General features: G+C 36.5%; 1 protein-coding gene across 2 annotated transcripts; it reads left to right on the forward strand.

The window, feature by feature from the left end:
* The first annotated feature begins 117 nt into the window (after positions 1–117).
* On the forward strand, positions 118–9,866 carry LOC110461801 (GTP-binding protein 128up-like). 2 transcript variants are annotated; one of them, XM_021515473.1, is made up of 10 exons: positions 119–236; positions 960–1,125; positions 2,173–2,303; positions 4,272–4,341; positions 4,716–4,885; positions 5,243–5,428; positions 6,637–6,749; positions 7,922–8,044; positions 8,511–8,606; positions 9,168–9,866. In XM_021515473.1, exons 1-10 carry the CDS (start codon positions 198–200, stop codon positions 9,172–9,174), a joined length of 1,101 nt encoding a protein of 366 aa, XP_021371148.1. In that variant the 5' UTR covers positions 119–197; the 3' UTR covers positions 9,175–9,866. The 2 variants fall into 2 exon arrangements, with proteins under 2 accessions (XP_021371157.1, XP_021371148.1); XM_021515482.1 differs by lacking the exon at positions 9,168–9,866 and having other exon boundaries at positions 118–236; positions 8,511–8,610.
* Positions 9,867–13,754: the final 3,888 nt, after the last annotated feature.

The raw sequence follows: 13,754 nt of genomic DNA on the forward strand, positions 1-13,754 counted from the left end.
ATTTGAATCATAAATATATTCACTAATGAAGTAGTAATGTATTATTTTGTCTTAAAATCTAGAAATGATAAAAAGAAATACGAAAACTTGAATTTTGTATATGTATTTCCGGTTTAGTCAAGGAGAAATGCTTCCGGGTCATTTTGAGAGCCAACATTGCACGTTTTTGGTGAAAAGGCAGAAGAAAATAAGTAAAGATGGGTATCTTGGAAAAGATCGCCGAGATTGAGGCCGAGGTACTTAATGATATTTTACCAACGATACATAAAATCCATAACAGTGACGCAGAAATTTGACAAATCAATTACAAGACTTCATGCACATGTGGTGAAATATTGAAACCAGGAAAGGGGGGGGGGGGGGCTTTCATATTAAAAACGATCATGAATACAGTATTGCTATTGTTACACTAGATACATTTTAAAACTAAAAGCCATGTTTTGTGAATTCAAATCAGCATTATACTATCAACAAGCATTGCCATATGTGTTAGTGAGTGTCATTTTACTGAATTTCACTTGCCAGCGATAATCAGCAGAGAAATTTTACGTATTTGTTCACTCCTCAATATTTTAAATACAAAATTTGCCGAACTTAAAATTACCTCATCGGGTCTGAAATACAAAGTTGAACTTATGTAACTGTATGTGGTCCTTCATTCAATCTGTCCGACTTCAACATTTTTCTTGAATAAAAAACTACTTCTCCTAAATGGCTACCAAATTTCAAGTTATATGGCAAGATGAGAAACCAAACATAGAGCAAGGTTCTCTCCTGATTTATTTTTAAACAGATTGGCTTATTTTTAAAGGGATGTTTTTTAATAGTTGCCAAGCATGGCTTTCTGAGTGTTTTTTAACATGAAAATCTTCCTCTTCAGATATGTGCTTCACACCTCACTGATTGAATGGTGATACATTGTAAAATTTTGATGACTTTACCAATTTCTGTCATTTTAGATGAATCGGACCCAGAAAAACAAAGCTACTATGGGTCATTTAGGTTTGCTGAAGGCTCGGCTTGCCAAACTACGACGAGAGCTAATTGAGCCTAAAGGAGGTGGTGGAGGAGCAGGGGAGGGATTCGATGTGGCCAAGACTGGAGATGCCAGGATAGGATTTGTAGGTATGGTCATCCTCCCTTGTGACATTGAAGGTTGAGGCAAAAAAAGAGAATTACTTGTGTTTCTTACTTTCTGCTATCATCCTCAGAAAAAATAGGTTAGGTAGGTAGGCATTTTTTTATTTTTGGAAAATATTTTTACTATGCTTATATAGAGCAGGAGTTCTGACTTTAACTGTGCATATAACTAAATGCCAATAAAACCTTTATGGTAGGCACAAACAAATCTAGGATAGGTAGGGCCAGACAAAAAACCCATTAAGGGTAGGTAGGTAACACATTTTGTTTTAACAAATATTTTTAGGGTTAGTGGAAACACATTTTTTTTTATTTGGCCTGATAGTAATTCCGCATATTTGAAGGACAAGTGATTTGAAAAATGGGCACTCATACTGTGCTTGTAATTTGTGCCCAATACTTTTGTTTATATGGCAATAAAATATGTTTAAACTTAGTTATTTGTTATTTGCAGAGAATATAGAAATTAAGTTAAAAAATATCCCATTTCCTAGTAACCCTACGGTGACTGTAGTAAAAAATCATTACATGATTTCTCTCTATGGATAATTCTACTGTGACATTGATTTTTAGTATACCATGAATTTTGGATTTTGGGATGTTATATATTTTTAAGATTCTGTACCCTCAGGACGTTTGCTATATAGGGCAATTCTTAAAAACTGAGTGTACCTACCTGCTTGTGAGAGGAAGAAACCCTCATTAGGGGTTTCTGGGAATACTGAATATGTATACATTATAGGGTTCCCCTAAATGGATAACTCTATAGGACTTTGACTGTAGTAAATAATGTATTACAGAGTTCCCCTCCGTGGATAACTCTATAGGACTTAGACTGTAGTAAATAATGTATTACAGAGTTCCCCTCCATGAATAAATCTGTATGACTTTGACTGTAGTAAATAATGTATTACAGAGTTCCCCTCCGTGGATAACTCTATATGACTTTGACTGTAGTAAATAATGTATTACAGAGATCCCCTCCATGGATAAATCTGTATGACTTTGACTGTAGTATTATATGTATTACAGGGTTCCCATCCGTGGGTAAGTCAACCCTACTTAGTAACCTGGCTGGAGTTTATTCAGAAGTGGCTGCCTATGAGTTCACCACACTTACAACAGTACCTGGTGTCATCAGGTACAAAGGAGCCAAAGTACAGGTAAGTTACCAGGAGTTTGTTTTTGACTTTGTTTGTTCGAGTTTTATGTCTTCACAACAGCTTAGGATGAATGACACTGACGACAGTGATGTTCACTTAACATGATGACCGAAATAATTAGGGGCCAATTTAAGGTGTCATACACTCCGAAAAAAAACCAACAAGATTAAAAGAATCCATCCCTGATGTGAGGTATGGATAATTTTATTCAAACCCAAGGGATAAAATATTGAGCAGGAGACCCGAGGCTTTGCCGAGGGTATTTTGTTCAATATTTTTTCCCCAAGGGTTTGAATTACTTTATCCATACCTCACATCAGGGATTGATTCTATTTCTTGCTTATTACCTAAAACCCGTAAAAACAGCTGCTCTTCTAGTAAAGTTGTAAACTGTCCGCACATTTCTCATTTGCATATGAAGCCCGGATGGCAATTGTTAGTGATGTCAATGACCCTGACTGACCCCAAAACGTCATAAAATGATGTCACCAACAATAGCTAGACTCCGAAAGGTCACTATAATTCCCCCACCAGTCTGCGCGTGTAAGCGATCTTAACCCATGGGTCGGATAGAATTTTCCAGCAAGAATAACCCTTTCACCACTGTAGACCATTACGGACTCATCCAGATCAATGCATGGAAGAGTTTACTAAAGTTACATAGGGATGAAAGGTCTAAAGAACACTGAAGTGTCAACAAAACCATAATTCAAACTCAAAATCAATAAAACTAGGGCAAAATATGAATAAAAGTAAAATTTACAGAGACACCCTTGAAAAAGTGTGCGGAGATTAAGACCAGATGTTTCGGGAGGGTAAACGTCTTCTGCTTCTTCGATGACACCCGCCATGTAAATCTAAGTCGAATCCAAGTAATGTTACGTCCTCACATCGAGAACTCTGGTAGTGACAACAAAACCACAAGGAACTCGAATGAACATATTGGGAAAAAATAGAGATTTAGCCTATTTCTCGGTGACATCCTGATGGTGACCATTAAACTTGTCCATAGTCTCCATCAACCTTTTGAAACCCTGTGTTATAAGTTTGTCCGTCAGCAATTAACATCAGTCATGGAAACCCTGTGTTATAATTTGTCCGTCAGCAATCAACATCATTCATGGAAACCCTGTGTTATAAGTTTGTCCATCAGCAATCAACATCAGTCATGGATATTGAGTACTGAATTAACTGCCACATGTAAACGCCGTAGGTAAGGGAAGCAGGGATGTTGCAAAAGTCACAACTTCGAAATAATGACATCCTTCCGGGTTATATTATTCTTACATATTTGGCTTTACAGGGATGCCTGGTGAGACATCACTTAAAGAAAAGATTAAAAAAAAAAAGAGGTCATATATGTTGCTATAATGGCAGTAGATCAGTTTTGGTCTTTACAATGTGTCGACAATAAGAACTTATTCTACAAGAAGCACCACATTAGTAGCCTCCCACCCTTGCACGGTGCGATGAAGGACGTCTTCTCCATAAAATTGAAGTTTACTATATCAGATATTGTTTTGTTGTCATTATTTGATATATAGGATCTCTTTAGCTCATTTACCCCTGAAATATCATAATGAACGATTCCAACCTTTGAATTGGAAGATCTCTTTACATGTCAGCTACATATACAATTTTCTGGGAGCACTATAATTAAAAGAACGTTTAGCAACTCTTTGGTCACTCCTGTTTTCTTCTGTGTGTTACAGTCAAAGGGAGACTACTCGTAGTCGAATTGGGGCAAATTTGAAAACAGAGACTGAAATTGAAATATTTAGACATAACCCTTCGAAGGATCAGTCATAATACCATTAAATGATATTTATTTTTAGAAAGGAAAATGGAAACTGTTTTATTTTTATTTACATATAAAATAATGGAAATGAGATAAACTTGCATCCTTATCTTTAAATGAAATATGAATATTGCTGCTCTGAATTTCTTGATTTTATGTCTTATTTCAAGCTGCTGGATTTGCCTGGTATTATTGAAGGTGCTAAAGACGGAAAAGGTCGAGGAAAACAGGTGATAGCCGGTAAGTTCTTAGAATCAGGAATTTATAAATATCTTTGTTTTCTCACTGCCGTTACTGACATTCCCAACAATCTTTTTAGAATGTTTGTGTTTGTAAAACAGCTTAAGGGGACCATAGTGGCCAAGTGGTTAAAGCAACTGACATTCTGCTATCACTAGCCCTCCATCACTAGGTCGCAGGTTCGAGACCAATGTGGCCCGGAGCAGTCGTCGGGTACTGACTGAGGTCAGTGGTTTTTCTCCGGGAACTCCGCCTTTCCTCCACCACCAAAACATTGCATGTCCTTAAATGACCGTAGCTGTAAAAAGGAAGTAACACACAAACAAACCAAACCAATGTTTATTAAAAGGTTTCATTTTTTTTTCAATTTTCAGTTGCCAGAACAGCAGGGTTAATTTTTATAGTACTTGATGTGCTGAAACCTTTACAACACAAAAACCTTATAGAAAAGGAATTGGAGGGGTTTGGTATCCGACTCAACAAGGAACCACCACAAATTGGATTCAAGAGGAAGGATAAAGGAGGCATCAACTTGCAAACATTGGTAAGTAAACTATCTGGTGCAAAGCCTCATTTGTACTTGTTCGCTTCACTAAAAACTTACATAAATTTTAATATATATTTTTCAAGAAATATTTGAATTTTATTATTTGAAAATTCATATTGGATAATTTAATATAATCATCAAACACAGAACTGTTGCCACTGGTTTTAGCCAAAAAAAAAAACTTTTCTATTTCAAGTTAAAAAGATTTGACATTCAGGTAAAGCAGTTGTAATGAACTGGTACAATAGTTACTCACTTACTGTAATGTCTCAGGCACCAGATTTATCACTACACTGTAATAGGCTTTAGTATACACATGCTCAAATATATTGTTTATTTATCTTGATGCTACAGGTTACACAGAGTGAGTTGGACCTTGATTTAGTAAAGACAATTCTGAACGAATATAAGATCCACAATGCCGACATTGTCCTCCGAGTTGATTCCACGTCAGAAGAACTCATTGATATGATAGAAGGAAATCGGGTCTACATCCCCTGCATATACCTGCTCAACAAAATAGACCAAATTTCCATTGAGGTGAATATACAACAAAAAGAGCTCTTCTTAACTTTACCTCCAGTCCCATCCCCTAACTTTATGTCCGGTCCCATCCCCTATTTTTATCTCCAGTCCCATCCCCTAACTTTACATCCAGTCCCATCCCCTAACTTTATGTCCGGTCCCATCCCCTATTTTTATCTCCAGTCCAATCCCCTAACTTCACGTCTGGTCTCATCACCTCATGATTTATTGTCAGGACTCTACCAACTTTATTTCTTTCAACAAAAATCATTTAAGTTTCAACGATGGTCAGGTATGACAATACCCTAAATGAGTTTGTGTTTCAGAGTTCCAAGGTCAATGCCAAGGTCACTGTCGCATTTATAGGTCAATCCCCTCGCCTTTATAGGTCAATCCCCTCCAGGGTATATTTATGACTTACAGATGTTTTCGAGTTTGTTTGAGTCTCATTTAAGATGATAACGTACAGAATTGAATGATAATTTTATTGTGTGACCTGCAATGCGAGGCGACATATAGGTATTACTTTGTCGTCGGCGTCGTATACGTCGTCCAAAACAAGGTTTCAGTGCGATAAATTGAGTTCCCTTGGGTTGATTGAACTCAAACTTGGTACACATATTGCATACCAATAAAGCTTGGACAAGTTCACATTTCAGAAGTTAACATGCATTTATTTGTGGAGTTATGCCCCTTTTATTGTCAAATAAGGGTATTGTGTAGTAAATGCAAGAACTTTTTTACTTTTTAATCAATTTCTTTCAAATTTTATGCGGTAATGCTAGAAGCAATAATGTTCAACATATATTACAAGTTTTTCTGTCGAGTTTCAACTTTCCGCGTTCTGGCATATCATACTTGACATAGCAATGCTGTTCATTGTTTTGTGTAATTTTTGCTTGTTTACGCAATAACTCAAGCTAAAACACTTTTCTCACTAAAAGTGCTGAGCAGGCGACACATCCACTCTTGTGAAATTCTTGTTTTATAATCAATAACTTCAAATATTTCATTTTATCAATCATCAGGTTTTGACTTTTGAGGTCACTGTAATCAGTTATCTATGAAATAAAGGGGTGTTGAATTTCCTTCAAATTTACATTATGAGCCTCCATATTTATTTATGAGAAAACCATTAGTACAATGATTTCCATTGATACGGAAAATATACAAATCCTAAAATATATTTTATACTTATTTAGTGTTTTTCTGTTTAAAATCAGGAGTTAGAAGTTATTTACAAAATACCTCACTGTGTGCCGATATCAGCCCATCACAAGTGGAACTTTGACGACCTCCTGGAGAAGATGTGGAACTACCTCGGCCTTACCAGAATGTTAGTACTGTTTCTAGACATCATTACATTAGGGTCATCAGTGACACAACAATTATTTATTTGTACTCTTACGTTATTTCACAATTAAGAAAATAAAATTTATGCAGAATATTCCAAATTATAGTAAAAATAATAGGAATTCTCTGTAGGACGGGTCTACTTTCAAAATAACGAGGGTGGAGGATTTACCTTTACCTTAGCATGTATCATCAATACATGTCATCACAACCATAGATTACCTTTACAGCATTACAGGTGATATTCATTTGACTAAAAGTAAGCCTGTGAGGCACGGTAGTCTAGTGGTAGGACGTGGGGCTCGTGACTGAAGGGTTGCGGGTTCGAGTCACATCATGGCACTGTGTTGTATCTTTGAGCAAGATACTTTACTCCGCTTGTTCCAGTCTACTCAGCTGTAAATGAGTATGTGGTTGGGCAGTGCTAGAATTGTTGAATGCTAGCTGTGAACACCGAAATGGCAGCACCGGCTGTATGATCACGGATAATAATTTGTGAACTGCTTTGAGTGGACCTTGGAACTAGCTTCTTACAGTCTTAGTCTTTATCAAAAATTGATGTGATTTGTTTTGCCTAGCTGAATACAGGCCACTTCCCCTGGTTGAAAGCACTTTATTTTCCCAAAATGAAGGAAAATGAGGAATATCTTCCTAAATTCAATGAAAAACATGTTATATTTTCCCAGTTCATGTAGAAACAGGCTGTTGTAAATTTTAGGTTGAAACACCACTATTTTTTGCTATTTTGTGACCTACCTTCCACATAATATAAGATTATATTATTATTGGAAAGTTAAAGACTATCTTGAATCTAGAAAAAAATAGTCATAATGCTTTATATGCCACAAGGCCAAGTGGTTAAAGTGTCTGACATTCTGCTACCACTAGCCCTCCACCTATGTGGGGCAGTCGCCAGCTACTGGCCGTTGGTCGAAGGTTTTTTCTTTGGAAACTCCGGTTTTCCTCCACCACCAAAACCTGTCCGTCCTTAAATGACCCTAGATGTTAAAAGGACATAAAACACAAACAAACCAGACCAAACCAAACTAAACTTCATATTTTATTACAAAAATTCACTAACATACTAAACTGTCTTTATATATTACAGTTTATAAACCCACAACTTTTTAACTTGATATTTTTGGTTTCCCACAGATACACCAAACCTAAAGGACAGTTGCCAGATTACACCTCGCCAGTTGTTTTAAAAGATGGGAAGAGTTCAATTGAAGAATTTGCCAACAAACTCCACAGAAGTTTACTGAAAGAATTCAAATAGTAAGTTATTTCCCCTGTTAGCTAGATCTGACATTAAAGGGAAACAACTCTGTTATCTCTCACTGGCTTGTATGAGTTTTACTCTTATGCAACATTATGAAACTTTTCAAAGAGAATGAGGTTTTTTTTGTAGATATAGATTTGACGATGTTTGTTTGGGGTTTAACACCCTTACAACAGCCAGGGTCATGTGAGGAGGGTTTTATGATGTACACTACTCCATTGATAAACAAATTTTATAATTTTAAAAATAATAACCATTTTGAAACATACTATTGGGTATTTTTCTTCAAGAATTTTACCTACTCTGATTTTTTCCATTTCACATGGACATACATAACGTAGAATTAACCATATAGTTGATCCAAAACCCTGATCGTTAGCACACATCTGTTGTGAAATGCTGTCTAATGCTTCAGACCGTCCCGTGATATTGTCAGATTTTAATTATTGACCTTTTTTCCAGTGCATTGGTGTGGGGATCATCAGTAAGGCATCAACCTCAGAAAGTTGGAAAGGATCATATTCTAAATGACGAAGATGTGGTCCAAATTGTGAAAAAGTAAGCAACTGTGTTTGGATGTAAAATTTTCAAATTCATTTTTGTATTTTCTTCAATTGCTTTCAGGTAGCATCATTTCTACTTTAAAATGATGAGTCTTGATGAATACCACTAGTATTTCATCGAGTGAGATAAATACTTCATTTTACAAGTGTGAAACACAAGTGAAGAATATGTAACGTATGTATCGCATGAGTTAATATTTTTAACTGGTATAATAAAACAAAAAACAAAAACGAAAAATTCATTTATTAAATATGCAAATAACATAGGTTTTTGAAGTGAGCAAGCTCATCATCACTGATACGTCAAACAACATTGGGCTGGTCATCACACTAAAATGATAAGGATTCGTTGTTTTCATACACTAATCGGGTTGTATTATATTATTATTTACCCTTGAACGATGGGGCAAACACAGTGCACTGTTAAAAAATCTTTGAATTTGTATGATATTAACATAAAGTATAATTTCAAAAGGCAGGGTAAAATAGACGCAATGGAGACAATTTTGTACTCTCTTTGAAATATATTTTTCCAAACCTCACTTTTCATTTTCAGAGTCTGAGATTGACTGTTACCTGTTCCTGAGTTATTGACTGCTCCACATCAAAGAAGGAAATCTACAGCATCTGGTGAAATTCATAATTCTTGGATTTCCTTGGAAAATTAAAATTGCTGATACATTGGTTATAGTCGGAAGATTACAGACCGTTACACATTAGAATGTGTTTGTTAACAAAAACACCGACAGATAGGTTCATGTGAATTTGCTGAGATATCAAGATGGAAATGGATTCCTAAATTTTATTTTTACTAAAATATAAATGTAGAGATGAATTCACGAACAATACTGAAGTATGCATCTACATTGAAGGATGAATTCATTTGAATTTACTGTAGCATCTATGTACGATTGATTCATGTGAATTTACTGGAATATTTACATAGATATATAATAACACAATAATATAGTGATTGATTCATGTGAATTTACAAAAATTACAACATGGAGGAATGGATTTATGTGAATTTACTGAAACATCTACATTGAGGAATGGATTTATGTGAATTTACTGAAACATCTACATGAAGATTTGGAGTAATGTGACTTTTGTAAAATATCAGCTGTAACAGTTGAAGTTGTACTTATTGGTATCAGAAGGACAAAAATTCTGTATTGACATTGAATTTGAAGAATCAGAATCTGTTTCTTCAAAAAGTGAACTTTACCCCCATTAAAATGCTTCAAGTTTTACATGAAGCTTTTCATTTGTTATTTGTGATATGCAAGACTTGTCTAAAATACAAAGTTTAAGGAAATTCTTGCAGCATCAAGTAGATCACATGTAGTGTTCAAAGTTCAACTCAAAATTAATGCAAAAACAGAACTTCTGGAAACTTAATCCGTTCAATTGGTCAGGGTTTTGCATCTTCGCATTGATTAAGGTCATATGAAGGTGGAGACCCCAGATGAAGAAACCATGCAATATGCCATGTTACAGAAACATTATAACCTGGAACATAACACACCACCCATTCACATTTTTCTGACTAAACAGAAGTGACTAGGTATATATTGCTGAAAAAGAATGAGTAGGTTGGGGAAAAGACTAAAGACAGAGATCCCAAGTACATGTATTGCAATTGGGCTGGAGATCAATTTTAGTTTACCAAATGTCCCAAATGCAGAAGAAAATGATTTCAGAGATTGCCACCATATTTCGTTTGAAAAATCAATAGATCAAGTTGATCATACCCTTGGGGTTTGTATATTACAATAGATTTTTTTTAGATAAACTGCCTTCTGTTCTACCTTAAATCGATCAAGATCCCAAATACATAAAAGCACACATGGTACTACAAAGAGACAAATACATCCATGCTACTAGGATTTGCTCTGGGTTCCAGCCCCACCTTCAAGTCTCGGTCCTTGCATCATGTCTAAGAAATGACCAAGATCCCCACCCTAAAACTATGGCTTTAAGAGATAAACACTAAGGTCAGGCTTAGTTTCCAGTCCCACCCATGGTAGCGATCCAGAATCCTTAATAATATGTACAATTATTTTGCTGGAAGAAACAAGCCCGATCATGCTACTAGGATTGGCCCTGTCCATCATGACTTAGTCCCTAGGTAATAACATTGAAACAGTTGAGATTCCCAACCCTATAACCATGTATGCAATTGCTGGGTATGAAGAGATGAACACAATCATGCTACCTTGAGTGGTCCCTTGGTCAGCTTTGCCCCAGGTTGCTTGAAAGGCTCTGGGTCATATTAATGAAACTGGAGATTCCCACTATAAAATCATTAACACAAGTGCTAGTCATGTAAAGAGAAACAACCATACTACCGGGTCCAAACCTAGCCCGAAGTGAAATATTTGAAATTCTATTTATAAAAACACTTTGTCATGATTAGTTTAAGTTGCAGGTGCACGATACTGGCGCTTAAGCCTCTTGGTAGTTATTGGAGGCAAAGGAATCCTTTTTTAATTGAGTACCAGGTCTACGACATCTTATATTAATTGATTTCCCTGGAAATATTTTAACTGAGTTTTGCAGGCATATTTAATCGCTATTTGACGTTTGTTGGTTAGGACATTAATCCCAAGATGAAGTCATAATATATTTTTTTACCCATAGGAGATACGCACAGAGATTAATTTTCTATATTTAGATGTTCTATTATACTCAAATTCCTGGGGATACGTTTTTCTGCACCCCTCAGATATGTCATGGCAAAATCGAAGGCTCTACATGTACACGCGCCACCTGTAGACTAGTTTGATCCTTTGATATACATTTAAAGAGTCGCCCGGCAGCATAACGGTAAAGTTGACAGACTTTGAATTCGAGTGTCGCTCCTCTGTAATTTTCAAAGGACAGGTATTAGCATATTGATTGATCAGGACCCTTTTTTTTTACCCAAAACCAATCAAATGGCTAACCGTGTGCCTTCAATTTAGCTATAACGTATTGCAGGGGTATAGATAACGTAAATGAGAACAAAACCTAGAGTATCGAGGTGGCAAAAGCAAATTTCTTCATAATAGTTTGAATGACGGTTTCAAAATGAGACGGAAGTAAGGTAAGCCTGTGAGATGTCTGCATCCCTAAACCTTGTCATCGATTATGTACAGTGAAGACTGTGCATGGATAGTTACTCTTTGGGATACGGTCTTTGCATATGATCTAGTCTTATGTCAAATAATTGAAAACCTTAAGGATCCCTGTCCCTCTGCTATGTTGATTTTTCTATATATAGAAACCTCCCCTTAAATTAAGCTTGGATATTTACTGTAGCACAGTTTGGCCAAGACAGCTCCGTTGATCAGATAGCTAAATCGGTAATAGCGATAGTATATATAACAATCTGACGTCCATGGTTCGAATCCCGACGTAGCCAGGCTCAATTTTTACACTCGGAACACTTTTGTTTAGTTCATCTTTATCACTTCTCATAAAACTCCCGCAAAAATGTATGATTTTCTGTTCAGAAATGGCTCATCAAAAGCATAGTTATGCAGGAAAAGCAGTTTCCAATACTTAGTTACCGGTTTTGGCAGTGGTACGGCGGGGATCCTCAAGGATGAGTGGCCTGAAAAGTAGTGATGCAAGGACAGAACTTGTCATTAACACGAGGGAAACCAAGGGTACGGCAATCAACCTCAACCAGTGAAAAACAAGAATGAGGAGAGCAATTGGCATCATATACTTTTGTTCCGTTATAGACAGCTGGTTTGGTTTGGTTTGGTTTAGTATTGTTTAACGTCCTATCAACAGCTATGGTCGTTTAAGAAGGCCTCCCCTGTGTGCGAGATGCATGCGTGTAGTGTATGCCTGTCTTTTGGGAGGCTGCGGTATGTGCAAAACTGAGGTCGACTTTATAGTGCTACCTCACTGAAGCATACTGCCGAAGACATCCAGCAGGACACCTTACCCGGTCACATTATACTGACAATGGGCGAACCATTTGTTGCACTTCCAAAATGCTGAGCGCTAAGCAGAAATAGAACTACCATTTTTAGAGACTCTGGTGTGTCTCTGCCAGCGGACAGAACCCAAAGCCTTCCTCACAGGGGCGAACGCTCAACTAAAGGTCAAAAGTGAGGCATGTCAAGGGAGACATTAGGAAGAAGAAAGTTGTTTAGAAAGAAGAGAAAAGATAAGATCCCAAATTTAGTCGCCTTTTACGATCGTGCGATGGGGGCAGCAGGTACAATTCTTACGCCCTACTTGCAGCCAAGCAGAGTCCAACGACAGACATCAACGGTCGTATCGCGGACGCAAAGGATACCAACCTGTTCTGAAAGGTATCGGAATATGTTATATGGATCAGAGTGTTGGAATATATCAGTCAGAAGGATAGAGACAATATTGAGGATATTCTGTCCAACAAGATCTGCACAGGATTGTTAAAATGGACTCCGTCACAAACATCATAAGAGTCGCAGATGGCAACTGGATCGGTCATGTTCTGCGGATCGAACCATGATATTATTGTTGGAAGACATTTGGAGAAATTCAGCACAGGGAGCAGGAAATGGGGTTGTGAAATGTTCAGGTCATATACAACAACACAGTTCGTACGGGATCTGTAAGTTGAAAGTAATATAATATGATGTATATTTAAGAGTTCGTGTTACATGATACATTCCTTTGCATTATTCTAACCTGTATATTATATATATATTTTTATAACATTTTTCTTACACTTGATCGATCCAATTGGCATTATGTTACTTCGATAAAACTTGATATCGACCCTAGAATGTGGTACTTTATTGATTTGGTATTGTGACGTCATGACCAAATAGAGAATAGGTATTTCATATTTAATATTAGCGGTTTCTTGTCAATAATCTCTATTTATTTGCTTCCATGTGCCGACGTCAAATGGACCGATCCGGAGTCAGGAAGGTACACTAAAAAATCAATAGATTATAATAAGAAACTTTGTGAAGTATTTTTCATTTCCATGCGTTGTTTTATCGCAACGAGAAAACAGTGATTGGTTCTTTGACGGTGTGTACAGTAAGTCTGCTTTTTCTCGGTTAATACATACAAGTGTTTTGATTTCTTGAGACATTTTTGATTGCATCAGTTAGATATTCTACATCGTAAAGATTGTATGAGATTTGAT

Source organism: Mizuhopecten yessoensis, unplaced genomic scaffold (assembly GCF_002113885.1).
Source record: "Mizuhopecten yessoensis strain PY_sf001 unplaced genomic scaffold, ASM211388v2 scaffold1407, whole genome shotgun sequence".
In the NCBI taxonomy this organism is placed as follows: Eukaryota; Metazoa; Mollusca; class Bivalvia; order Pectinida; family Pectinidae; genus Mizuhopecten; species Mizuhopecten yessoensis.